Source organism: Salvelinus fontinalis, chromosome 41 (assembly GCF_029448725.1).
Source record: "Salvelinus fontinalis isolate EN_2023a chromosome 41, ASM2944872v1, whole genome shotgun sequence".
NCBI classification, from domain to species: domain Eukaryota; kingdom Metazoa; phylum Chordata; class Actinopteri; order Salmoniformes; family Salmonidae; genus Salvelinus; species Salvelinus fontinalis.
Genome location: NC_074705.1, coordinates 4999687 through 5027325, shown reverse-complemented (window position 1 = coordinate 5027325; position 27639 = coordinate 4999687). Strand labels below are relative to the sequence as shown.

The following is a 27639-nucleotide window of genomic DNA, read 5'->3' as shown; positions in this document are numbered from 1 at the left end:
AGTGTCTACTGTAGTGGTACAGCAGCCTTGGAGCCTGGTCTACTGTAGTGTCTACTGTAGTGCAACAGCAGCCTTGGGGCCTGGTTTACTGTAGTGTCTACTGTAGTGGTACAGCAGCCTTGGGGCCTGGTCTACTGTAGTGTCTGCTGTAGTGGAACAGCAGCCTTGGGGCCTGGTCTACTGTAGTGGAACAGCAGCCTTGGGGCCTGGTCTACTGTAGTGGTACAGCAGCCTTGGGGCCTGGTCTACTGTAGTGTCTACTGTAGTGGAACAGCAGCCTTGGGGCCTGGTCTACTGTAGTGTCTACTGTAGTGGAACAGCAGCCTTGGGGCCTGGTTTACTGTAGTGTCTACTGTAGTGGTACAGCAGCCTTGGGGCCTGGTCTACTGTAGTGGTACAGCAGCCTTGGGGCCTGGTCTACTGTAGTGTCTACTGTAGTGGTACAGCAGCCTTGGGGCCTGGTCTACTGTAGTGTCTACTGTAGTGGAACAGCAAGTGGAACAGCAGCCTTGGGGCCTGTTTTACTGTAGTGTCTACTGTAGTGGAACAGCAGCCTTGGGGCCTGGTCTACTGTAGTGGAACAGCAGCCTTGGGGCCTGGTCTACTGTAGTGGTACAGCAGCCTTGGGGCCTGGTTTACTGTAGTGGAACAGCAGCATTGGGGCCTGGTTTACTGTAGTGGAACAGCAGCCTTGGGGCCTGGTTTACTGTAGTGTCTACTGTAGTGGTACAGCAGCCTTGGGGCCTGGTCTACTGTAGTGTCTACTGTAGTATCTACTGTAGTGGAACAGCAGCCTTGTGGCCTGGTCTACTGTAGTGTCTACTGTAGTGTCTACTGTAGTGTCTACTGTAGTGTCTACTGTAGTGGAACAGCAGCCTTGGGGCCTGGTTTACTGTAGTGTCTACTGTAGTGGTACAGCAGCCCTGTGGCCTGGTTTACTGTAGTGTCTACTGTAGTGGAACAGCAGCCTTGGGGCCTGGTCTACTGTAGTGTGTACTGTAGTGCTACAGCAGCCTTGGGGCCTGGTTTACTGTAGTGTGTACTGTAGTGGTACAGCAGCCTTGGGGCCTGGTTTACTGTAGTGTTTACTGTAGTGGAACAGCAGCCTTGGGGCCTGGTTTACTGTAGTGTCTACTGTAGTGGAACAGCAGCCTTGGGGCCTGGTCTACTGTAGTGTCTACTGTAGTGGAACAGCAGCCTTGGGGCCTGGTCTACTGTAGTGGTACAGCAGCCTTGGGGCCTGGTCTACTGTAGTGTCTACTGTAGTGGAACAGCAGCCTTGGGGCCTGGTCTACTGTAGTGTCTACTGTAGTGGAACAGCAGCCTTGGGGCCTGGTCTACTGTAGTGTCTACTGTAGTGGAACAGCAGCCTTGGGGCCTGGTTTACTGTAGTGTCTACTGTAGTGGTACAGCAGCCTTGGGGCCTGGTCTACTGTAGTGTCTACTGTAGTGGAACAGCAAGTGGAACAGCAGCCTTGGGGCCTGGTTTACTGTAGTGGAACAGCAGCCTTGGGGCCTGGTTTACTGTAGTGGAACAGCAGCCTTGGGGCCTGGTTTACTGTAGTGTCTACTGTAGTGGAACAGCAGCCTTGGGGCCTGGTCTACTGTAGTGTCTACTGTAGTGGAACAGCAGCCTTGGGGCCTGGTTTACTGTAGTGGAACAGCAGCCTTGGGGCCTGGTTTACTGTAGTGTCTACTGTAGTGGAACAGCAGCCTTGGGGCCTGGTCTACTGTAGTGTCTACTGTAGTGGAACAGCAGCCCTGGGGCCTGGTCTACTGTAGTGTCTACTGTAGTGGTACAGCAGCCTTGGGGCCTGGTCTACTGTAGTGTCTACTGTAGTGGAACAGCAGCCCTGGGGCCTGGTCTACTGTAGTGTCTACTGTAGTGTCTACTGTAGTGGTACAGCAGCCTTGTGGGCTGGTTTACTGTAGTGTCTACTGTAGTGGTACAGCAGCCTTGGGGCCTGGTCTACTGTAGTGTCTACTGTAGTGGAACAGCAGCCTTGGGGCCTGGTCTACTGTAGTGTCTACTGTAGTGGTACAGCAGCCTTGGGGCCTGGTCTACTGTAGTGTCTACTGTAGTGGTACAGCAGCCTTGGGGCCTGGTCTACTGTAGTGTCTACTGTAGTGGTACAGCAGCCTTGGGGCCTGGTCTACTGTAGTGTCTACTGTAGTGGAACAGCAAGTGGAACAGCAGCCTTGGGGCCTGTTTTACTGTAGTGTCTACTGTAGTGGTACAGCAGCCTTGGGGCCTGGTCTACTGTAGTGGAACAGCAGCCTTGGGGCCTGGTTTACTGTAGTGTCTACTGTAGTGGTACAGCAGCCTTGGGGCCTGGTTTACTGTAGTGGTACAGCAGCCTTGGGGCCTGGTTTACTGTAGTGGTACAGCAGCCTTGGGGCCTGGTCTACTGTAGTGTCTACTGTAGTGGTACAGCAGCCTTGGGGCCTGGTCTACTGTAGTGTCTACTGTAGTGCAACAGCAGCCTTGGGGCCTGGTTTACTGTAGTGTCTACTGTAGTGGTACAGCAGCCTTGGGGCCTGGTCTACTGTAGTGTCTGCTGTAGTGCAACAGCAGCCTTGGGGCCTGGTCTACTGTAGTGGAACAGCAGCCTTGGGGCCTGGTCTACTGTAGTGGTACAGCAGCCTTGGGGCCTGGTCTACTGTAGTGTCTACTGTAGTGGAACAGCAGCCTTGGGGCCTGGTCTACTGTAGTGTCTACTGTAGTGGAACAGCAGCCTTGGGGCCTGGTTTACTGTAGTGTCTACTGTAGTGGTACAGCAGCCTTGGGGCCTGGTCTACTGTAGTGTCTACTGTAGTGGTACAGCAGCCTTGGGGCCTGGTCTACTGTAGTGTCTACTGTAGTGGTACAGCAGCCTTGGGGCCTGGTCTACTGTAGTGTCTACTGTAGTGGAACAGCAAGTGGAACAGCAGCCTTGGGGCCTGGTCTACTGTAGTGTCTACTGTAGTGGAACAGCAGCCCTGGGGCCTGGTCTACTGTAGTGTCTACTGTAGTGGAACAGCAGCCTTGGGGCCTGGTTTACTGTAGTGGAACAGCAGCCTTGGGGCCTGGTCTACTGTAGTGGCACAGCAGCCTTGGGGCCTGGTTTACTGTAGTGGAACAGCAGCCTTGGGGCCTGGTTTACTGTAGTGGAACAGCAGCCTTGGGGCCTGGTTTACTGTAGTGTCTACTGTAGTGGTACAGCAGCCTTGGGGCCTGGTCTACTGTAGTGTCTACTGTAGTGGTACAGCAGCCTTGTGGCCTGGTCTACTGTAGTGTCTACTGTAGTGTCTACTGTAGTGTCTACTGTAGTGGAACAGCAGCCTTGGGGCCTGGTTTACTGTAGTGTCTACTGTAGTGGTACAGCAGCCATGGGGCCTGGTTTACTGTAGTGTCTACTGTAGTGGTACAGCAGCCTTGGGGCCTGGTCTACTGTAGTGTCTGCTGTAGTGGAACAGCAGCCTTGGGGCCTGGTCTACTGTAGTGGAACAGCAGCCTTGGGGCCTGGTCTACTGTAGTGGTACAGCAGCCTTGGGGCCTGGTCTACTGTAGTGGAACAGCAGCCTTGGGGCCTGGTCTACTGTAGTGTCTACTGTAGTGGAACAGCAGCCTTGGGGCCTGGTTTACTGTAGTGTCTACTGTAGTGGTACAGCAGCCTTGGGGCCTGGTCTACTGTAGTGTCTACTGTAGTGGTACAGCAGCCTTGGGGCCTGGTCTACTGTAGTGTCTACTGTAGTGGTACAGCAGCCTTGGGGCCTGGTCTACTGTAGTGTCTACTGTAGTGGAACAGCAAGTGGAACAGCAGCCTTGGGGCCTGGTCTACTGTAGTGTCTACTGTAGTGGAACAGCAGCCCTGGGGCCTGGTCTACTGTAGTGTCTACTGTAGTGGAACAGCAGCCTTGGGGCCTGGTTTACTGTAGTGGAACAGCAGCCTTGGGGCCTGGTCTACTGTAGTGGAACAGCAGCCTTGGGGCCTGGTCTACTGTAGTGGTACAGCAGCCTTGGGGCCTGGTTTACTGTAGTGGAACAGCAGCCTTGGGGCCTGGTTTACTGTAGTGGAACAGCAGCCTTGGGGCCTGGTTTACTGTAGTGTCTACTGTAGTGGTACAGCAGCCTTGGGGCCTGGTCTACTGTAGTGTCTACTGTAGTATCTACTGTAGTGGAACAGCAGCCTTGTGGCCTGGTCTACTGTAGTGTCTACTGTAGTGTCTACTGTAGTGGAACAGCAGCCTTGGGGCCTGGTTTACTGTAGTGTCTACTGTAGTGGTACAGCAGCCCTGGGGCCTGGTTTACTGTAGTGTCTACTGTAGTGGAACAGCAGCCTTGGGGCCTGGTCTACTGTAGTGTGTACTGTAGTGCTACAGCAGCCTTGGGGCCTGGTTTACTGTAGTGTGTACTGTAGTGGTACAGCAGCCTTGGGGCCTGGTTTACTGTAGTGTCTACTGTAGTGGAACAGCAGCCTTGGGGCCTGGTCTACTGTAGTGTGTACTGTAGTGCTACAGCAGCCTTGGGGCCTGGTCTACTGTAGTGTCTACTGTAGTGGTACAGCAGCCTTGGGGCCTGGTTTACTGTAGTGTCTACTGTAGTGGAACAGCAGCCTTGGGGCCTGGTCTACTGTAGTGTCTACTGTAGTGGAACAGCAGCCTTGGGGGCTGGTTTACTGTAGTGTCTACTGTAGTGGAACAGCAGCCTTGGGGCCTGGTCTACTGTAGTGGAACAGCAGCCTTGGGGCCTGGTCTACTGTAGTGGAACAGCAGCCTTGGGGCCTGGTCTCCTGTAGTGTCTACTGTAGTGGTACAGCAGCCTTGGGGCCTGGTCTACTGTAGTGTCTACTGTAGTGGTACAGCAGCCTTGGGGCCTGGTCTACTGTAGTGTCTACTGTAGTGTCTACTGTAGTGGAACAGCAGCCTTGGGGCCTGGTTTACTGTAGTGTCTACTGTAGTGGTACAGCAACCTTGGGGCCTGGTCTACTGTAGTGGTACAGCAGCCTTGGGGCCTGGTCTACTGTAGTGTCTACTGTAGTGGTACAGCAGCCTTGGGGCCTGGTCTACTGTAGTGTCTACTGTAGTGGAACAGCAGCCTTGGGGCCTGGTCTACTGTAGTGGAACAGCAGCCTTGGGGCCTGGTTTACTGTAGTGTCTACTGTAGTGGAACAGCAGCCTTGGGGCCTGGTCTACTGTAGTGTGTACTGTAGTGGTACAGCAGCCTTGGGGCCTGGTTTACTCTAGTGTGTACTGTAGTGGTACAGCAGCCTTGGGGCCTGGTTTACTGTAGTGGTACAGCAGCCTTGGGGCCTGGTTTACTGTAGTGTGTACTGTAGTGGTACAGCAGCCTTGGGGCCTGGTTTACTGTAGTGGTACAGCAGCCTTGGGGCCTGGTTTACTGTAGTGTCTACTGTAGTGGAACAGCAGCCTTGGGGCCTGGTCTACTGTAGTGTCTACTGTAGTGGAACAGCAGTCTTGGGGCCTGGTTTACTGTAGTGTCTACTGTAGTGGAACAGCAGCCTTGGGGCCTGGTCTACTGTAGTGGAACAGCAGCCTTGGGGCCTGGTCTACTGTAGTGGAACAGCAGCCTTGGGGCCTGGTCTACTGTAGTGTCTACTGTAGTGGTACAGCAGCCTTGGGGCCTGGTCTACTGTAGTGTCTACTGTAGTGGAACAGCAGCCTTGGGGCCTGGTTTACTGTAGTGGAACAGCAGCCTTGGGGCCTGGTTTACTGTAGTGTCTACTGTAGTGGAACAGCAGCCTTGGGGCCTGGTTTACTTTAGTGTCTACTGTAGTGGTACAGCAGCCTTGGGGCCTGATGTACTGTAGTGTCTACTGTAGTGGAACAGCAGCCTTGGGGCCTGGTTTACTGTAGTGGTACAGCAGCCTTGGGGCCTGATCTACTGTAGTGGTACAGCAGCCTTGGGGCCTGGTCTACTGTAGTGGTACAGCAGCCTTGGGGCCTGGTTTACTGTAGTGTCTACTGTAGTGGTACAGCAGCCTTGGGGCCTGGTCTACTGTAGTGGTACAGCAGCCTTGGGGCCTGATCTACTGTAGTGGTACAGCAGCCTTGGGGCCTGGTCTACTGTAGTGGTACAGCAGCCTTGGGGCCTGGTTTACTGTAGTGTCTACTGTAGTGGTACAGCAGCCTTGGGGCCTGGTCTACTGTAGTGTCTACTGTAGTGGTACAGCAGCCTTGGGGCCTGGTCTACTGTAGTGTCTACTGTAGTGGTACAGCAGCCTTGGGGCCTGGTCTACTGTAGTGTCTACTGTAGTGGAACAGCAAGTGGAACAGCAGCCTTGGGGCCTGTTTTACTGTAGTGTCTACTGTAGTGGTACAGCAGCCTTGGGGCCTGGTCTACTGTAGTGGAACAGCAGCCTTGGGGCCTGGTTTACTGTAGTGTCTACTGTAGTGGTACAGCAGCCTTGGGGCCTGGTTTACTGTAGTGGTACAGCAGCCTTGGGGCCTGGTTTACTGTAGTGGTACAGCAGCCTTGGGGCCTGGTCTACTGTAGTGTCTACTGTAGTGGTACAGCAGCCTTGGGGCCTGGTCTACTGTAGTGTCTACTGTAGTGCAACAGCAGCCTTGGGGCCTGGTTTACTGTAGTGTCTACTGTAGTGGTACAGCAGCCTTGGGGCCTGGTCTACTGTAGTGTCTGCTGTAGTGCAACAGCAGCCTTGGGGCCTGGTCTACTGTAGTGGAACAGCAGCCTTGGGGCCTGGTCTACTGTAGTGGTACAGCAGCCTTGGGGCCTGGTCTACTGTAGTGTCTACTGTAGTGGAACAGCAGCCTTGGGGCCTGGTCTACTGTAGTGTCTACTGTAGTGGAACAGCAGCCTTGGGGCCTGGTTTACTGTAGTGTCTACTGTAGTGGTACAGCAGCCTTGGGGCCTGGTCTACTGTAGTGTCTACTGTAGTGGTACAGCAGCCTTGGGGCCTGGTCTACTGTAGTGTCTACTGTAGTGGTACAGCAGCCTTGGGGCCTGGTCTACTGTAGTGTCTACTGTAGTGGAACAGCAAGTGGAACAGCAGCCTTGGGGCCTGGTCTACTGTAGTGTCTACTGTAGTGGAACAGCAGCCCTGGGGCCTGGTCTACTGTAGTGTCTACTGTAGTGGAACAGCAGCCTTGGGGCCTGGTTTACTGTAGTGGAACAGCAGCCTTGGGGCCTGGTCTACTGTAGTGGCACAGCAGCCTTGGGGCCTGGTTTACTGTAGTGGAACAGCAGCCTTGGGGCCTGGTTTACTGTAGTGGAACAGCAGCCTTGGGGCCTGGTTTACTGTAGTGTCTACTGTAGTGGTACAGCAGCCTTGGGGCCTGGTCTACTGTAGTGTCTACTGTAGTGGTACAGCAGCCTTGTGGCCTGGTCTACTGTAGTGTCTACTGTAGTGTCTACTGTAGTGTCTACTGTAGTGGAACAGCAGCCTTGGGGCCTGGTTTACTGTAGTGTCTACTGTAGTGGTACAGCAGCCCTGGGGCCTGGTTTACTGTAGTGTCTACTGTAGTGGTACAGCAGCCTTGGGGCCTGGTCTACTGTAGTGTCTGCTGTAGTGGAACAGCAGCCTTGGGGCCTGGTCTACTGTAGTGGAACAGCAGCCTTGGGGCCTGGTCTACTGTAGTGGTACAGCAGCCTTGGGGCCTGGTCTACTGTAGTGGAACAGCAGCCTTGGGGCCTGGTCTACTGTAGTGTCTACTGTAGTGGAACAGCAGCCTTGGGGCCTGGTTTACTGTAGTGTCTACTGTAGTGGTACAGCAGCCTTGGGGCCTGGTCTACTGTAGTGTCTACTGTAGTGGTACAGCAGCCTTGGGGCCTGGTCTACTGTAGTGTCTACTGTAGTGGTACAGCAGCCTTGGGGCCTGGTCTACTGTAGTGTCTACTGTAGTGGAACAGCAAGTGGAACAGCAGCCTTGGGGCCTGGTCTACTGTAGTGTCTACTGTAGTGGAACAGCAGCCCTGGGGCCTGGTCTACTGTAGTGTCTACTGTAGTGGAACAGCAGCCTTGGGGCCTGGTTTACTGTAGTGGAACAGCAGCCTTGGGGCCTGGTCTACTGTAGTGGAACAGCAGCCTTGGGGCCTGGTCTACTGTAGTGGTACAGCAGCCTTGGGGCCTGGTTTACTGTAGTGGAACAGCAGCCTTGGGGCCTGGTTTACTGTAGTGGAACAGCAGCCTTGGGGCCTGGTTTACTGTAGTGTCTACTGTAGTGGTACAGCAGCCTTGGGGCCTGGTCTACTGTAGTGTCTACTGTAGTATCTACTGTAGTGGAACAGCAGCCTTGTGGCCTGGTCTACTGTAGTGTCTACTGTAGTGTCTACTGTAGTGGAACAGCAGCCTTGGGGCCTGGTTTACTGTAGTGTCTACTGTAGTGGTACAGCAGCCCTGGGGCCTGGTTTACTGTAGTGTCTACTGTAGTGGAACAGCAGCCTTGGGGCCTGGTCTACTGTAGTGTGTACTGTAGTGCTACAGCAGCCTTGGGGCCTGGTTTACTGTAGTGTGTACTGTAGTGGTACAGCAGCCTTGGGGCCTGGTTTACTGTAGTGTCTACTGTAGTGGAACAGCAGCCTTGGGGCCTGGTCTACTGTAGTGTGTACTGTAGTGCTACAGCAGCCTTGGGGCCTGGTCTACTGTAGTGTCTACTGTAGTGGTACAGCAGCCTTGGGGCCTGGTTTACTGTAGTGTCTACTGTAGTGGAACAGCAGCCTTGGGGCCTGGTCTACTGTAGTGTCTACTGTAGTGGAACAGCAGCCTTGGGGGCTGGTTTACTGTAGTGTCTACTGTAGTGGAACAGCAGCCTTGGGGCCTGGTCTACTGTAGTGGAACAGCAGCCTTGGGGCCTGGTCTACTGTAGTGGAACAGCAGCCTTGGGGCCTGGTCTCCTGTAGTGTCTACTGTAGTGGTACAGCAGCCTTGGGGCCTGGTCTACTGTAGTGTCTACTGTAGTGGTACAGCAGCCTTGGGGCCTGGTCTACTGTAGTGTCTACTGTAGTGTCTACTGTAGTGGAACAGCAGCCTTGGGGCCTGGTCTACTGTAGTGGTACAGCAGCCTTGGGGCCTGGTCTACTGTAGTGTCTACTGTAGTGGTACAGCAGCCTTGGGGCCTGGTCTACTGTAGTGTCTACTGTAGTGGAACAGCAGCCTTGGGGCCTGGTCTACTGTAGTGGAACAGCAGCCTTGGGGCCTGGTTTACTGTAGTGTCTACTGTAGTGGAACAGCAGCCTTGGGGCCTGGTCTACTGTAGTGTGTACTGTAGTGGTACAGCAGCCTTGGGGCCTGGTTTACTCTAGTGTGTACTGTAGTGGTACAGCAGCCTTGGGGCCTGGTTTACTGTAGTGGTACAGCAGCCTTGGGGCCTGGTTTACTGTAGTGTGTACTGTAGTGGTACAGCAGCCTTGGGGCCTGGTTTACTGTAGTGGTACAGCAGCCTTGGGGCCTGGTTTACTGTAGTGTCTACTGTAGTGGAACAGCAGCCTTGGGGCCTGGTCTACTGTAGTGTCTACTGTAGTGGAACAGCAGTCTTGGGGCCTGGTTTACTGTAGTGTCTACTGTAGTGGAACAGCAGCCTTGGGGCCTGGTCTACTGTAGTGGAACAGCAGCCTTGGGGCCTGGTCTACTGTAGTGGAACAGCAGCCTTGGGGCCTGGTCTACTGTAGTGTCTACTGTAGTGGTACAGCAGCCTTGGGGCCTGGTCTACTGTAGTGTCTACTGTAGTGGAACAGCAGCCTTGGGGCCTGGTTTACTGTAGTGGAACAGCAGCCTTGGGGCCTGGTTTACTGTAGTGTCTACTGTAGTGGAACAGCAGCCTTGGGGCCTGGTTTACTTTAGTGTCTACTGTAGTGGTACAGCAGCCTTGGGGCCTGATGTACTGTAGTGTCTACTGTAGTGGAACAGCAGCCTTGGGGCCTGGTTTACTGTAGTGGTACAGCAGCCTTGGGGCCTGATCTACTGTAGTGGTACAGCAGCCTTGGGGCCTGGTCTACTGTAGTGGTACAGCAGCCTTGGGGCCTGGTTTACTGTAGTGTCTACTGTAGTGGTACAGCAGCCTTGGGGCCTGGTCTACTGTAGTGGTACAGCAGCCTTGGGGCCTGATCTACTGTAGTGGTACAGCAGCCTTGGGGCCTGGTCTACTGTAGTGGTACAGCAGCCTTGGGGCCTGGTTTACTGTAGTGTCTACTGTAGTGGTACAGCAGCCTTGGGGCCTGGTTTACTGTAGTGTCTACTGTAGTGGTACAGCAGCCTTGGGGCCTGGTCTACTGTAGTGTCTACTGTAGTGGTGCAGACAGACGTCTTATCTTCTGTGACTGAGGTTAGCCTGACCCAATGCCATCAACACAACCAGATAACTACCAGATGGTTTGTTTGACCTCAGGGATCCTGTGATACCTTTATACAGCGTCATCACCCCCCATATTTAGCCCATGAAAACTACTGTAAAGTTGCCATCTTGGCCAACTGCCATGCTGTCTAACACCATGCCTCTGGGATCAGAAGTTACAACCTTCTGGTGGAAAGTCTAATGGGTGGGTGCAGCAGGAAGTAACTCTATCCATGACCCCCACCATAAGGAGGACTTAAGTCTTAAAGGGATAGTTTACTTTTTGGCCTGAACCGCTAACTGATACAATCAAGTTCCACTAGAATTGCTGCATTCTCCAAATGCTAAAAACATACTAAAGAACCTACAAATAGTTAGCGTGTCTAGGTATGTTGAAAATAATGTACTCTTTAAAAAAAGAAATGTTTAACAAGAAGTGAACAATCCCGTTAAACAAGATGAGCAGCAGTCTGTCAGGGGGAGTGCAGTGAGGAAGAGGAAATAGCAGGAAGGGGAGGGGCTGTACAGTAGAAGACTGCCAAGGACTTCAAAGAACTCCGGCAGTGATTAAACACCAGGCATGGGGCCTTACTGTAAGCTGTACAGATAATGAGTCCCGGGAGTACATTTCAGGAGTACATTTCAAGAGTACATTTCAAGAGTACATTTCGTCACAGACTCTTAGCTCGTAGTTGTCGTGAGTTCGGGGTCTCATTCAACACCGTGAGCGAGTCACTACTTCTGTGGTCAGAAGTTCCATACGTTAAGAGGACGGGGAAGTCCCGAGTTCTATTCTTATACGTTCTAGACTGTCTGCAGCACCTGCTGTGGCAAGGTTGAAACTAAAGGTCCTAAAGCAATGGTATCACTATTTCCAGTGATATTCTCCCTCCCGACAACACCTCAAGTACAGACCGGCACATTCTACTCTCCACGTGTCAACCAAGCCCCCCTGAGGTGATGTTCTGACAGAAGATCAAAAGGAAAGTTACACACTCATTTCTCCTTGCTGTGGTCTGATTCAACCAACCACCAACCAAGCACCGCAAGACTCATCCAGAGTGGATGTCGTTCCATATTCCGTAAGGTTGAACTCTATAGCCTCTAGATCTGTCAGTGTGGTATTCACCACAGGAGTTGTTGACAGACCAAACTGGATAGAATGTTTTACTGTAGCTTCCCTGAATCAACCAGTTGACTTCACTGACCGGAGGTTGACATTTTAGTCGCCAGGTCAGAGTGTAACAGCCCGACCTCACGTGACGTGCAAAGACATTATGTCATGCTACTTTCCACCACCAACTACCAGAAGTAACGGAACACACAGAAAAATACACATCACACAGTCTCTCTCTCTCTACCCCTGACACACCCCATTAGGCCCCTCTCTGGGTCTTAATGAGATTTACCAGGAGCCAAACGGGTTTACTGTGTGTGTGTGTGTGTGTGTGTGTGAGAGAGAGAGGGACTGTATGGGACTGTGTGTGATGTATTTTTCTGTGTACGCTCTCTCCCCTTCCCCCTCTCTCACACCTCTCCTTCCCCAACTCTCTGTTTCTCCCTCTCTCCTCCCCTTTCTCTCCTTCCCCCATCTCCCCTCTACTATATCTCTCTCCTTTCCAAGTAGAGAGGAATCCATGGAGAAGGAATCTCCGCTCCAGTGCCAGACACACTCCATTAGGCCTCTCTGGGTCTTAAGAGAGAGATTTACCAGGAGCCAAACAGGTTTACTGTGTGTGTGTGTGCTGCAGAAGTGTATCTTGTGTGTGTGTAAAGGTGTGTTCCTCTCCGTCTGCTCTACTAGGCGTTGACAGAGGCCTGAGACATGCCTGCTGCTGCTGACCGGTGTTCAATTTCAGCCCCCAAAAATACCCCCTCAGGCCTGACTGCGATGCCAGTGCCAACCATCTCACACACACACACACTAGATGGAGGCCTTGTGAGCTATTGCTATTCATAGACACCCCCCAGTCCAGCAGAGAGGTTTTCAGGGCATGGACAGGTGTGCAGGCAGAGCTGTGGTGGAGGGAGGGGGGAAAGCTTTGAGCTTCAGGGACATGAGGGTGGGGTCTGGGCTCTGGGAGGTTTTGTCACTACGTGAATAGCATAGGGTCATAACTGGGGTGGCAGAGGTCAGTGTATTCAAAGTGCAGGGGGTGTCGGACTCCTGAATGAGACAGGGGTGGCTGTCAGGTTTCAAAAGGGCACCACCCCCACATGACCAATCAGACATATCCGGGTTTCCCAGGAGGAATTCTCCTATCATGCTTTACTGCATGGGTCATTATTGGGCTGCTCGTTGTGTCTACCCTCAGAGGGCGCAGGCTGGCATGACATCACTATGACAACCACGATGGGCACCCAGTGACAGCGTCCTCTAGATTTCTCCGCTCCGTCCACTGGTGAAACTTTAGCTCAGTCACTAGGGAGGGGTTAGCCAAAAACTACAAAGTGGAATCTAAATGTGACCACCAGCCATGCAGACAGAGTTACTGGTCAGAGAAGACAGCTGGTGGCAGGGTGAAGGGGTAAGACAGAGGGGGGAAATACATTTCTGTCTTTCTCTAATAGCTGAGCGATGGATGAGACTTGAAAGTATGGTAACACAAGAATAGTGGCTATGATGTTGAGGAGTGAGATGGTTAATGAGGGTGGGGACAGAAACATATTCAAGTGTTTCAGGTGAGGGTGACAAGGAAGTGATTCAAACGTTGCTGCCCCTCTTCAGAAGCGTCAACTCAGACCGAGCTCATTCCGGGAGAACTCATTCCCTATAATAAAACTCCTTTTACTTTTTTGTTTACGTTTCAAGTTATCGATTTCAATCTCCTGAAATAGCTCTACTGCTGACTTGGGGATGAACGTTAATGCCAGAAGACTCCAGGTCAAAGGTCAAACCAGGAGAGTTGGCAAGCACTCTCTCAAACACACGTATGTACTGTGTGTATACACATTATCAGACGGACAAACGAACACTGAAGAAAGCCAAGTCACACTCAGCCAGTCTTTTTCCACTCCCTTCCCCATCCTAGGGGCCAAGCATCTATCCATAGATTGTCATTCCAAGCCAAACAGACAGGAGTGGGATTACCATTCCTATAATGAGGACATGACAGGAAGTGACCATGTGGATTTGTAGACAAGCCTGTACTCCAACGGAAACCGAGGTGTCCCACTGTGGTAAACTAGAGCTGAAGAGAAGACGAGGCTAGGTCTGTCTGCTCCATGGTTTATTTCCCCCCTTGCAGTTGACTGAGCTTCCTGTTGTATGCCAGAGTCTGGTGTTATGGTCGTTAATGCCCAAGGGTTTAGGCAAAGAGTCACCCGACTAGACAACATTTCCTGCCTGCTTCACTTGGGAGAAGTTCAGCTTTAGAAAGCAGAAAGTCTCGTTAAATGTTATTCTGACACTATCATGTAATTACTCATAATTAATAATCGTGCTCACAATTTCAAAGTTCACTCAGTGACGACATTTCCAGGACTAGACAAGTTTTTTTTTTAAACTGGTCAAATAAAACAGCAATTTTAGCAATACCCTACACTTCGCTGCGAGCACTAGATAGGCTAGTTTACATTGTATCATCATACTGTAACAGTGTACAATGTAACACATGCATTGTAAGAAAGTAGTTCTTTGGAACAAAGACAACCGGTTAGAAAAATAAGCATGCGTGTGGCTGCAATTTAATTTGTCAGCGCATTCGGCTCTTCCTGCAATAACCCAACCCCCTGCTGCCTGTCAAAACGAACGGGTTGGATTCACAAATGAGGCCGAGAACGCAAATAGAAATAGCGGAGCGGGCTTGACATTTAGATGGAAAGCTGGGTGTAGAACTGGACAGCCACAGTACCCAGTTGAATGCACTCTGTGCGGTTTCAATTGAGAGAAAAACGTAGTGTGAAAGTGGGTAACAGTTCACGTCTGTCTACCTGCTTACCTTTTCTTGCGCCCTGCTAAGTCTTTTCTGCATGTTGGTGGCCAGTTTCCCAGTGTTGATCCCTTTCCCCGTTTTTCCCTGCTCCTCAGCCATTTTACCGTTCTTTACTGCTCCGAATCCCCAATAAACAACTATGCGATGTAAACTGGTGTGCGGAAAGAAAAGGACAGAAGCGGATGCGAGGGACTCCCCAGGACTCGGTACTGCGTAAAAGCCCTCGATAACGGTGTGGGCAGCGCGTAATTGTAATCCCGATGACTGTTTCTTAAAGGTGCAACACGTGATCTAATCAACTCAGTTAGTTTAACAACATAGTCCCACGTGTAAAAACAAAGAAAAAAGTAACTTTTTGGCAACTGACGCTGCAAGAAGCGAATTGATGCAGCAAAGATCCGAAAATCGTCCTTCTTGCTCGTCAGTCAATTGATGAGCCTTTGGCCCGTTATGGAGCGATTAAATTTCCCCTCTGCTCGTCCATCCTCTTAAAGGCATAGTAGTCAACACTTATTAGCCGACTCGCCAACTGTTATGGATGCAACTGGTGTGTGGGAGTTGCTGCTGGGAATAGACTTCTACTTTATCATTTCATTGAATCATATGAAGTATTTTTAACAGTCTACCATCTATGATTTAAAACAGTTATATAATCTGAGAGAAAGTAGGCCATCTGTAGGCTACATTTTGTTACATGTCATTGTGGCCACAAAATGTAATCGTTAACATATTTGTATTCTGCATCTTGGTTTGAATGGGATTCGCCGATGCAGTGTAGTTAAATTGAGATCATAGAAGCGTATTATCACGTGGAATTCTCTATCACCCTCGTACCGTATTATTGTCTACCAGTAGATGGCAGTAAGAGAAAGCTGTGCCAAGACTTAAGAAACAACCATCTTAAATGCTTTCTGAAGCCTTGATATAACTTTTATGGCTTCAGTCTTTAAAGTTGTTGCTTGGGTCCATATCTACAGCAAAGATAGTTACAATGTTGCGATTTCTAATAGGTAACAAAACCAGGAGCATTTCCATAATATTTAATTTCAAAAATAAATCTTTAAATATCTCATTATACATAATATTAAAATCATAAATATTTCAGACATCGCTTTAATAAAATACAGTAAATGTTGCCTTAAAATATCATACCTCTAGATATGTTCTATTGATGAAGCCTATACTTTCCTTCAGTTGCCAAGCTGCGACACCAGTTGTGTCACGCTACGGACATCTTACTATGAAGCAATCAAAAAAGATTTAATAAAGAAAATGCTTTAGATTTTCTTCATAATGGTAGCTTGATTTCAATGACACACTTCTCAATGTTAAATAAAACAAACTCTCTCCCCTTTAGAAACTATGGTCTCACGCACAGACACGACAAGGTCCACCTGCCCCATCTGTGTGAAGAGGACACACCCATTTGTATTTTTTCCTCAGGGGTCACAATGATTTGTATATTATGGTGTGAGCGAACACATATTGTCTGTCTGTCCAGATTCATTCATGGCTCAATCTCCTCTCTCCAATGAAATAGGCGTGGTCAGTCGTCAAGCCCCACCCTTTTCCTAAGAGTCCGCCCTCTGCATCAGTGTGCTAGACTTGAGAACAAGGTAAGCCCCGCCCTTTTATCGTCAGGTCCAATGGGGCATCAGTCCAGTGGGTCATCTGGTCTGTATATCTCCCAACCAAGCCAGTTACATTACTTCCTCTTCCCCAGTTACTTCCTCTTTGCCCTCAGTCTCACCTCCCTGGGTCAGCCAGTCCCCAGGGATGGAAGTGTCCAGAGTCCAGCAGCAGACTACCTATCCAGTACAGTAACTGGGAGTACCAGTGAACCCCGGTGTCTCCAAAATGTCCGCCAGCGGAGCCAGTCCAACGGTGCAGCAGGCGGAGCGGGGCGAAGGCCCAGTGGGCGAGGTCATGCCCGTCCACCACCGCGTAGCACGATGCCACAATGCCGTTCACCGATAGCGTCCCATGGCGGGTGAGGGGCGCAAACACGCCCTTGTCCTCCTGCACACTCACCCGGGAGATGCGCGAGAGATGCCCCACACCTTTTCTCCCCTCCTCCCCCTTTCCAACCCCCTCCCCAGACACTGTGGTTAGCACACACTGTCCCGGCCGCGCGTCGCTGGCGTATACCGTCCTCATACTACCAGGAGTTGGCTCCGCCCCTTCAGAGCAGTTTCCCTTGGATACGAACAGCAGGTGGGCAGCGGTGAGTGACAGGCTAACCCCGCCTTCTGTCCCAATGGTGTAGAATTCCTTCCAGGTTGCGGGGTCGCGGTCCAGGAAGGTGAGGACCTCGCTGTAAACGAGCTCTCCGCTGCCGTCGCTCCCTGAAGAGGCGAGGACTCGCTCACCCGGCTGCAGGTCCTGGATCAACCTTTGACCCCCGTCCTCTAGGGTCACCCACGCCCCTCCCGGAAAACACCCCCCTGATTTAGCGGCAACGGAGTGCTCTGAGAGAGAGAGAGAGAGAGAGAGAGGTTGTGAAACAATGCATTCTGTGAGGTGGGTAGGTACACAGTAAGTCTACGCATAGCAAATATATTCCACCCTTTAAATAAATATTAGCGTCTTTATTTCTGTCTACTCCACAGAAAAGAACAAAAGCTGGCTGAAAGATTAAAGCATCTGTTTGTGTGTGTGTGTGTGTGTGTGTGCTTCCATCCCTCAGTTTGTGTGTGTGTAAGTCTGTGTTCATTTGTGTTTTAAGGTGCTGAACTTGATGTGGTACGTTGGGACTGTCTCAAGTCTATCTACACAAATATTTGGGCAAGGTAGGACCAAGGCCAGGTCCAGCCAAGTGATCGGAGAAACAGGAAGTGGAGGTTAATCATCTGTGGACCGAGACTCCGCCCACTGCACCAACATAACCTCAAACTCCACATCATCTCCAATGTATGGTGTAACATGCCATGTACTTGGTTGTTCAGGGGTGAAGTTTCCTCTAGGCACAGGTCTAGGATCAGCTTCCGTTCCCCCAGTCATAAGCTCCATTAGTGGGGAAAATACAAAACTGACCCAAGATCAGCATCTAGGGGCACCTTCTTGGTAAATCATTCTTCTTCTTCTTTGTTCATCTTTCCAGTCCTGAATTTAGTAGGGGTCTGGTTGGGTAGCGCTCCCTTGTGAGCTCTTTGTATTGGTGTCAGTTTTTGGGTCCCCCCCGTAGTTTTATTTTACCTTTATTTAACTAGGCAAGTCAGTTAAGAACAAATACTTATTTTCAATGACGGCCTAGGAACAGCCTTGTTCAGGGGCAGAACCACAGATTTTTACCTTGTCAGCTCAGGGATTCGATCTTGCAACCTTTCGGTTACTAGTCCAATGCTCTAACCACTAGGCTACCTATCGCCCCGCCCCTCAGTAAGTGTTAGAATGGCATTTCAAGGAAGCCTTGGTATTATGATGTCACTTGTAGCAGCAGATGAGACTTCTTGGTCTACGAAGAGATGTCTTTCTTGAGTGGTTTTTCTTTTTCACAGTTTGAGGTTTCAGTTGAAAAAATAAAAAAAATGGCGCCCGGTGCCGTCTTCTGATCAAGTCAAGGACTGGTGACTCGCAACCCGATCTGGGTAGGAAAGACAGAAGGAACAGAGGAAAAATAAATAAAGAGAGGACAGAGGGAAAATAAATAAAGAGAGGACAGAGGGAAAAGATCATTTCAGCCACCACGTAGTACAAGAGAAGACAGTTTGATCTGTCTCTGCTCTGTTTTGCTCTATTCTGTGTTCTATACCGTTCCCCTGACAACCAAATCAGTCCGGAACAAGGGACATCGCTTAGCTACACTACTAACGTCTGTGGCTTTATCAATGAGGCTACATTAATGGGAGGAAGAAGAAGCAGAAGAGAGACACAAAGTAAACTGAAGCAACCCTGCGTACCAACATATTGCCACAGCATAGCATGCCAGTAACATAAGGGAATCATTTCTAGCAAAAGGGGGGTTGTGAGTGAGTGAGTGACCACAAAGTTGCAGTAGCTACCTCTCCCTTAATGGTGAGTCACTCTACTAATCTAAATGTAAGCTTTAAGCATCAATGGACAGGCCAGGTCATAGATGGGTCAAGAGACAGTTGCGGTGAAGAGGGTTAGAAGGGAAGAAGCTGAGAAGTCAGTCAGTCACCCAAAGCAGCTGTATGTCCCTCTAGCTGTGCCCCCCCCCCCCCCCCCCCCCAAAAAAAAGCAGGCGTCCGTTTTGATTTGATCCATAGTGACGAGGTGGCCACTGTTGAAGGGCGTCTTCAAGTGGTTCAGTGTTATGTTTAGTAAGGAATGTAGAGGTGATGCTGTCCCTCCTCTGCTAAGTGTCCAATGTTATGTTTAGTAAGGAATGTAGAGGTGATGCTGTCCCTCCTCTGCTAATTGTCCAATGTTATGTTTAGTAAGGAATGTAGAGGTGATGCTGTCCCTCCTCTGCTAAGTGTCCAATGTGTGTCCAGTTAAGGTGAAGGCAGTCAAAAACCCTCTCAAATCATTCACTGTGTATCAAATCATTCACTATCCATATTTTCACTAGTATCACGTACCGAGAAAGAGTGAGAGGTTGTTTCTCATTAGTGGCAGTTAGGTGAAACAGACGTCCATGCACAGTGAGTTACTGCTACATCCTCCTCTCTCCTTCCTCCGGTCTCTCTCTGATGCTTGTTCAATCTCCCTTTCGCTCTCCCCTTCAGCCCTCTTTCCCTCCCCTCCTTCCTGCCCCTCTCTCTCCGTCTCTCACCCGACTTCACGCTGCAGTGCACGTGGGCCTTGGACTCGTAGTAGACCCAGTCGAAGCCGGCCTCAACTGCCAGTCGAGCCAACATGGCGTACTTGTTGCGGTCGCGGTCAGATGTCGTGATGTCGACCGCCCTTCCCTCGTAGTGGAGCGACTCCTCAGAATGGTGGCCGTCCTCGTCCCAGCCCTCTGTGACCCGGAGGCGCACCCCCGGCCACAGGTTCATCACCGAGATGGCCAGAGAGTTCAGCTTGTCCTTGCAGCGCTGCCCGGGGAGGGTAAAGGGTTAAGGGTCATGGGAGGGAGGGAGGGGAGGGAGGCAAGAGAGACAGGGGTGTTAGAGATGTGGGGTGATACTACATGCGTCAGTGTATAATCCAAAGTGCATTTATGACAGTTCATGGACTTAAAATGTCTGAAAGAATGATTACACATCCATCTCAATGTAGTCCATAGCTCTTTCTCAATGGTCTTTCCTTGATTCCTCATGTCTTCTTTTCTCACCTCCTGCTCAAAAGGCATTGGAGGAGAAGATCAAAAAGTCCAGACACAAGCATTCGAGGACAGCCTATTGAGAAAGAACCCTGGTCCTATAGCTATCCATCAGGTATCCACCCCATCCAACCAATGTAGAAGCCTGGGGCTGTTCAACAAACCAGCCACCCCACCACCGAAGCACCCCCCCCCCCCCCCCCTGCATCTGGCCAGCAGACAATGCCCCCCTACAGTCTCATCAGCCTGGGTGTTTGCTCTCTGTGGCGAGAGAGGAGGCTGAGAGTCTAAGTTAGGGACCGGAGAAAGGGTGAATAGTAGGTGGGATAGGGTGGAGTGGTAGGTTGGGGTGAGGTATTGGGGTAGAGGGGTGGTGTGAAGTTAGAGGGTATTGGACAGGAGGATAGAGGGAGACGTGGGTATGAACAGCCCGCCAATGCAGCTCTCCCCAAACTTGGGTCTGGTGAGGGTGAGCAAATAGAGGGTGAGAGGTCCTATTGAGGACCCTGAGGGTGTTGGACGTTCCCTAGTCACACACACGCCAAGCACACACACACCAAGCACACCACACACACACACACACACACACACACACACACACACTTGCCCTCAGATCACCTAAAGCTTAATTTCTCATTATTTTTGTCACCATCTCATTCACAATAGGATACATGACACTACTTTATTGTGATAACTGTGAAAACACACAGCAGGGGTATTAAAATCTCATCCTATACGAGGTCCGGACTACTGCTGGTTCTCTCTTCTACCTGATAATAAATTGCACTCACCTGGTGTCCCAGGTCTAAATCATTCCCTGATTAGAGGGGAAGAATGGAGAAAAAAGCATCAGAACTGGCTTGGAGGTCCAGATTACAATTTGAGGGCCATGTAGACAGTGTGACATATAGCTTGTGCAGACTGAAAGGGTGGGTTAGGTCACAAGTTTCCCTAAGCCGGTGATATACACAGGCACTTCCTGTTTCACCCTGTGTACATTTCTGTTCAGAACACATACAGTGTACATGTCTGGTAGGTGTATTATATATATATACACACATATAAACTGAGTGTACAAAACATTAGGAACACCTATATGTACACAGCGAATTTGGAAGGTATTCAGCCCCTTGACTTTATCCACATTTTGTTACGTTACAGCCTTATTCTAAAATGGATTTGACATTTTTTTCCCTCATTGATCTACAGACAATACCCTATAAAACAGAAATACCTAATTGACATAAGTATTCACTCTCTTTGCTATGAGTTGAGCTCAGGTGTATCCGTTTTCCATTGATCATCCTTGAGATGTTTCTACAACTTGATTGGAGTCCCCCTGTGGTAAATTCAATTGATTGGACATGATTTGGAAAGACACACACCTGTCTATATAAGGTCCCACAGTTGACAGTGCATGACAGAGCAAAAGCCAAGCTATGAGTTCGAAGGAATTCTCCGTAGTGCTCCGAGACAGGATTGTGTTGAGGCACAGATCTGGTGAAGGGTACGAAAATATTTCTGCAGCGTTGAAGGTCCAAAAGAACACAGTGGCCTCCATCATTCTTAAATTGAAGAATTTTGGAACCACCAAGACTCTTCCTTGAGCTGGCCGCCCAGGCAAACTGAGCAATCGGGGGAGAAGGGGCTTGGTCAGGGAGGTGACCAAGAACCCGATGGTCATTCTGACAGAGCTCCAGAGTTCCTATGTGGAGATGGGAGAATCTTCCATAAGGACAACCATCTCTGCAGCACTCCACCAATCAGGCCTTTATGGTAGAGTGGCAAGATGGAAGCAACTCCTCAGCCCGCTTAGTTTGCCAAAAGACACCTAAAGACTTTCAGACCATGAGAAACAAGATTCTCTGGTCTGATGAAACCAAGATTGAACCCAAGCGCATTGTCTGGGAGAAACCTGGCACCATCCCTACGGTGAAGCATGCTGATAGCAGCATCATGCTGTGGGGATGTTTTTCAGCGGCAGGGACTGGGAGACTAGTCAGGATTGAGGGAAAGATGAACAGAGCAAAGTACAGAGAGATCCTTGATGAAAACCTGCTCCAGCGTGCCCAGGACCTCAGACTGGGGTGAAGGTTCCCCTTCCAACAGGACAACGACCCTAAGCACACAGCCAAGACAACGCAAGGGTGTCTTCGGGACAAGTCTCTGAATGTCCTTGAGTGGCCCAGCCAGAGCCCGGGCATGAACTCGTTGTAACATCTCCCGGGAGACCTGAAAATAGCTGTGCAGCGACGCTCCCCATCTAACCTAACAGAGCTTGAGAGGATCTGCAGAGAAGAATGGGAGAAACTCCACAAATACAGGTGTGCCAAGCTTGTAGTGTCATACCCAAGAAGACTCAAGGCTGTAATCGCTGCCAAAGGTGCTTCAACAAAGCACTGAGTAAAGGGTCTGAATACTTATGAAAATGTGATATTTCTGTTTATTTTTATAAATTTGCTTTGTCATTATGTGGTATTGTGTGTAGATTAATGAGGAAAAAACTGTTTGATCAATTTTAGAATAAGGCTGTAATGTAACAAAATGTGGAAAAAGTCACCGGGGTCTGAATACTTTCCGAATGCACTGTATACACTACCGTTCAAAAGTTTGGGGTCACATAGAAATGTCCTTGTTTTTGAAAGAAAAGCTAATTTTTTGTCCATTAAAATAACATCAAACTGATCAGAAATACAGTGTAGACATTGTTAATGTTGTAAATGAGTATTGTAGCTGGAAATGGCTGATTTTTAATGGAATATCTACATAGGCATACAGAGGCCCATTATCAGCAACCATCACTTCTGTGTTCCAATGGCACTTTGTGTTAGCTAATCCAAGTTTATCATTTTAAAAGGCTAATTGATCATTAGAAAACCCTTTTGCAATTATGTTAGCACAGCTGAAAATTGTTGTCCTGATTAAAGAAGCAAAATAACTGGCCTTCTTTAGACTAGTTGAGTATCTGGAGCATCAGCATTTGTAGGTTCGATAACAGGCTCAAAATGGCCAAAAACAAAGAACTTTCTTCTGAAACCCATCCGTCTATTCTTGTTCTGAGAAATTAAGGCTATTCCATGCGAGAAATTGCCAAGACACTGAACATCTCGTACAACGCTGTGTACTACTCCCTTCACAGAACATTGCAAACTGTCTCTAACCAGAATAGAAAGAGTGGGAGGCCCCGGTGCACAACTGAGCAAGAGGACAAGTACATTACAGTGTCTAGTTTGAGAAACAGACGCCTCACATGTCCTCAACTGGCAGCTTCATTAAATAGTACCCACAAAACACCAGTCTCAACATCAACAGTGAAGAAGCGACTCCGGGATGCTGGCCTTCTAGGCAGAGTTCCTCTGTCCATTGTCTGTGTTCTTTTGCCCATCTTAATCTTTTATTTTTATTGGCCAGTCTGAGATTGGGCTTTTTCTTTGCAACGCTGCCTAGAAGGCCAGCATCCCGGAGTCGCCTCTTCACTGTTGACGTTGAGACTGGTGTTTTGCAGGTACTATTTAATGAAGCTGCCAGTTGAGGACTTGTGAGGTGTCTGTTTCTCAAACTAGACACTCTAATGTACTTGTCCTCTTGCTCAGTTGTGCACCAGGGTATACACATACATACATACCACACTGAGTGTATAAAACATTAGAAACACCTTCCTAATATTGAGTTTCGCCCTCAGAACAGCCTCAATTTATCGGGCATGGACTCAACAAGGTGTCGAACGGACTGAAGCAGGGACGCTGGGGCCTCCCGGGTGGCGCAGTGGTCTAGGGCACTGCATCGCAGTGCTAGCTGCGCCACCAGAGTCTCTGGGTTCGCGCCCAGGCTCTGTCGCAGCCGGCCGCAACCGGGAGGTCCGTGGGGCGACGCACAATTGGCATAGCGTCGTCCGGGTTAGGGAGGGTTTGGCCGGTAGGGATATCCTTGTCTCAGTATGTAAAATGTAATAAAAATGTATGCACTCTACTGTAAGTCGCTCTGGATAAGAGCGTCTGCTAAATGACTAAAATGTAAAAAAATGTAAAATGATGTTGACTCCAATGCTTCCTTCAGTTGTGTCAAGTTGGCTGGTGGACCACTCTTGATACACACTGGAAGCTGTAGAGCTTTGCAGTTTTGGTATGTAAATCTTTTGTCTTGCCCATTCACCTTCTGAATTTCACACATACACAATCCATGTCTCAAGGCTTAAAACTCGTTATTTAACCTGTCTCCTCCCCTCATCAACACTGATTGAAGTGGATTTAACAAGTGACATCAATTAGTGATCATAGCTTTGGCCTGGATTCACCTGGTCAGTCTGTCAAGGAAGCAGCAGGTGTTCATCATGTTTTGGACACTCAGTGTATGTTTTCTACCGCATGATTTCTATTAAGAGGAGACATAGACAGAGGCACAACAATCTCGGCCAACTGCACAGCTAAACTCGGGCTAGATTGGTAGTGGCCCCTATAGGTTACAATAATATTTTGACACTATGCGTCTTTTACGTGTTGCATTTGGATAGGCTTAGGCTATTAGTTTGGCCAATGTTGTATTTCAAAATCTATGTATGGTGTTCCAACTTATTTTTCCATGTCGGTCCTCTCAGGTTCACCGGGATAAGAATAGCTCATTGCAGAGTCGCAATAGATGCCTTTTCACAGAGTGGTGTGGATTTTAACATCTATTTTTTCTCTGCGGTCGCAGACACGAACTCGAGTCCATAAATCAGTCGATTAATTTTGTTGGTTTTACTTTCAAGGTACAGATCGACGGGGTTTCTGTAGGCGCGGTTTCGCACTGACCACGAGCTACACAAACATTCGATGTCGAGTTGACAACACGTGCCTGTGCAGTGTGCACACCTATGGCTTCAGCCGCTGAACAGTCACGTCTGTATGAGCGCTCCAGTGCCACTCGCGGGCAGGCAAGTCACCACCGCTGATTTAAAAATAAGAGGCGAAAAAATGTGTATAATTAAGGCTTGAATGCATGTGAAGTGTACTATTTTTGCACATGTGTGCTTCAAAAACAAACAGAAAAATAACACAAAATGGTGAAAAACAAACAGGAGGTTGTCTTCTGTGGCAGGCGGCGGCGGTCGCGCTCGGAGCACATAAATTGTGCGCAGGTCAAGTTAAACGCGCAGCCCTGTGTGTTTGTGTGCGCTTGGAGCGAGGTGACAGCTAAAAACCGAGTGAGATCGGGCACTCTATTTCCACGTGGGGGACATAAATGCTCGCCTTTCAGAGGAAGCCCGTGGTCACAAGAGGCAGATATAAATACTTTATTCCTAGGGAATTGAAGTCAAATAAATTCCACTCTCGGAACCACATCAATGAGCGGTCGTAAAAAGTCCGACAGTCCAAAAGGCGACCGTTAACTCTGGCCAGTCAGGCTTAAACGAACTGTAAACATTTGCATATGCACCGAGTCAGGCTCTGACCAAGTAGGCCGATTGGGTGTTTTTCCCCCAAAATTATGTAAAAACAGAGGACATAGTGTTTTAATTACATGCGTCCACTATTCCGTAATTTTATAGAAGGGGTTGCGTTATAGGGTTTGTTGCAGCTGCTCAGCTTTACGCATGCGGCAGCCCCAATTTCAATGAACTCCAAATATCTCATGTGATGCTATTTCAGCTCTGGACGAAAAATGTTGGAACCAACCATCAGACCAGTTATTGGAGCCGCCAGTCCAACTTTTACTGATGTCCTGCTGGTGACCTGATGAGGGACAGACTGGCAAACCTCTCCATATCCCAATAACATTCTGAGTCACCCTCCATATCTATCATGTTGCCAACAATACGCTCTTTGGATTGCGTGACTCAAGCACGTTGTGCAAATACGCACTCTGTAATCAGTGCTGTGCACTGCTCCTGGCCAGGAAACCAAAGTCAATAACACCGCATCGATAAGACAGGTCCACGGGTTTAAAGGCTGAGCAAAGTACAATAGGTAGGCTTTAGGCAGCTACCCAATCCCACATACAAGTGTCCCAAGTGCAGATATGCGTTTGACATGGCCAATGAAACATATCACAGTAGGGCTTTACGAATCTAGTCTATCCAGGGTATAGGCTAGTCTTACCTGTGTCATCATCCGGTCTGCACCTGTGTTCTCTTCATCTTTAAAGATGACGTCAGGGTTATAGTTCGGGGTCAGCTCTTTGAAGCGCTCCGAGTTCCGTGTTATTTTCCCCTCATATCGACCACTCGCACCTAGTGTCTTCTCGGCTACGTTAGGGCTGAACTGCTTGTAGGCAAGTGGCGCAAGCTTCCTCGGTGACCTCCTCTTGCCATATCCCCTTCCTGGCCCGCAGCCCTCGCTGACCTGCGAGAGAATCACTGCGCACCCGGCGAGGCACACCACGAGCCTGGGGAGTAGCATTCCACTCTCCCACACCAACGGACACCCCAAAAGGAGGTGACAGAAAAAATGTCACTGATCAATTTAAAACACCTCCTCCCCCTGGTCGCTGCTTATCTCTTTTCACAGGGTACAAGAGGGGGAGGAGGACAGGACAGTTACAAATTAATCACCAAGTCCCCAAAACTCGCCATATCCCGGCGCGCAAAAAGACGCTGCGCTACTGGAGATGTTGTACCGCGCGGTGTCTTTTAAAACCCCAGGTAAGATCCCCTATAATAAAGTACCGGTGCGTTCAGCTGCTCCTCTCACGGTGAACGTCTCGTCTCCCAGTCCAAGCGGAGACACGCGCATAAATAGGGAAAAATCGTTTATCTTGGCAGACGGGTTCAAAGCTGTTCCCTAGCTGTGAGAAACTTCCCTCAGTCAGACAGGCCCCGGTGCGCAGACTGACTGGGCTTTTTGGGTAGCGGTCAAAGGGTGTCCCCGCAGCGGTTTTCCTGCCACTCGGCTTGGCTCTCAATGCGTGGCCTGTGGTGCAAGACTCTCAGCTCAACTGGAAATGGAAGAGTTCCGAAAGATCAGATGCCGTGGAGGAGACCGCGCCCTGCCAGTCCTGCCCTCTGTCCCGTCCCAGCCTACCTCTCCTCCCATCTGGTCAGCCCGGCCGAGACATTTCACTTTATTACTCACATGCTCGGCTCTTTCTGCTCAACGCCACTGTGCTAGACAAACACCAGCCTACAACCGTCTAGACTCGCGCACACACCGATACTGTCCTTTGGACCCGTGTGATTATCTTGAACTCATAACCTGGTGAAAGACACGCGCGCGCTCCTCCCCCCCCCCCCAGAAGTGTTAATGCGAACAGAATTGAATCGCCCTCAGTAAGAAGCGCGGTAATTGCCGCATGTATGTCCGATTTTACCAAGGGCGACAGTCAGAACATCCAAAACCCGTCAACGACTCCTGTACCCCCACTGTGGTCACCCCTTTGCTGCTAAAACAGCCTCTACTCTTCTGGGAGGGCTTTCTACTAGATGCTGGAACATTGCTGCGGGGATTTGCTTCCATTCAGCCACGAGCATTAGTGACGCCTGGCACTGATGTTAGGGGATTAGACCTGGCTCGCAGTCAGCGTTCCAATTCATCCCAAAGGTGTTCGATGGGGTTGAGGTCAGGGCTCTGTGCAGGCCAGTCAAGTTCTTCCACACCAACCTCGACAAACCATTTCTGTATGAACCTCTTTGTGCACATGGGCATTGTCATACTGAAACAGGAAAGGGCCTTCCCCAAACTGTTGCCACAAAGTTGGAAGCACATAATGGTCTAGAATGTCATTGTATACTGTAGGGTTAAGATTTCCCTTCACTGGAACTAAGGGGCCTAGCCTGAACCATGAAAAACAGCTCCAGACCATTATTCCTCCTCCACCAAACATTACAGTTAGCGCTATGCATTCGGTTGCTTCCAGAGGCAGTTTAGAACTCGGTGGTGAGCGTTGCAAATGAGGACAGACGATTTTTACAGCCTACGCGCTTCAGCGGTCCTGTTCTGTGAGCTTGTGTGGCCTACCACTTCCGGGCTGAGCTGTTGTTACTCCTAGACATTCTCACTTCACAATAACAGCACTTACAGTTGTCCGGGGCAGCTCTAGCAGGGCAGAAATTTGACAAACTGACTTGTTGGAAAGGTGGCATCCTATGACGGTGCCACGTTGAAAGTCACTGAGCTCTTCAGGAAGGCCATTCTACTGCCAATGTTTGTCTATGGAGATTGCATAGCTGTGTGCTCGATTTCATACCTCCATCAGCAACGGTTGTGGCTGAAA

The 27639-nt window shown here is 49.8% G+C and overlaps 2 protein-coding genes across 6 annotated transcripts in view; both read right to left on the bottom strand.

Annotated features, from left to right (window-relative positions):
- bin1b (bridging integrator 1b) overlaps nt 1-14697 on the bottom strand; it is a 53454-nt gene extending 38757 nt beyond the window's left edge. For 2 of the 5 annotated variants that reach the window (XM_055908330.1, XM_055908332.1), the window contains exon 1: nt 14232-14697. In XM_055908330.1, the coding sequence (XP_055764305.1) occupies nt 14232-14324 (93 nt within the window). In that variant the 5' untranslated portion in view covers nt 14325-14697. The remainder of the gene's footprint in view (nt 1-14231) is intronic. The other 3 variants (XM_055908331.1, XM_055908333.1, XM_055908334.1) reach the window with 3 other exon arrangements.
- Nucleotides 14698-15250: 553 nt separating this feature from the next.
- Nucleotides 15251-26581, bottom strand: LOC129840354 (indian hedgehog B protein-like). Its single transcript, XM_055908165.1, has 3 exons — nt 25530-26581; nt 18964-19225; nt 15251-16693 (listed from the first exon to the last, which is right to left on the bottom strand). Exons 1-3 carry the CDS (start codon nt 25827-25829, stop codon nt 15972-15974), a joined length of 1284 nt encoding a protein of 427 aa, XP_055764140.1. The 5' UTR covers nt 25830-26581; the 3' UTR covers nt 15251-15971.
- Between the last annotated feature and the right edge of the window lie 1058 nt (nt 26582-27639).

Bases quoted from the DNA above. Each gene is read 5' to 3' on its own strand.
- LOC129840354 (XM_055908165.1), bottom strand. From the start codon at position 25,829: ATGCTACTCCCCAGGCTCGTGGTGTGCCTCGCCGGGTGCGCAGTGATT. The intron at 19,226-25,529 runs GTAAGACTAGCC...CTCCCCGGGCAG, and splicing joins CAGACCGGATGATGACACAG to CGCTGCAAGGACAAGCTGAA. The intron at 16,694-18,963 runs GTGAGAGACGGA...TCTCTCTCTCAG, and splicing joins GCACTGCAGCGTGAAGTCGG to AGCACTCCGTTGCCGCTAAA.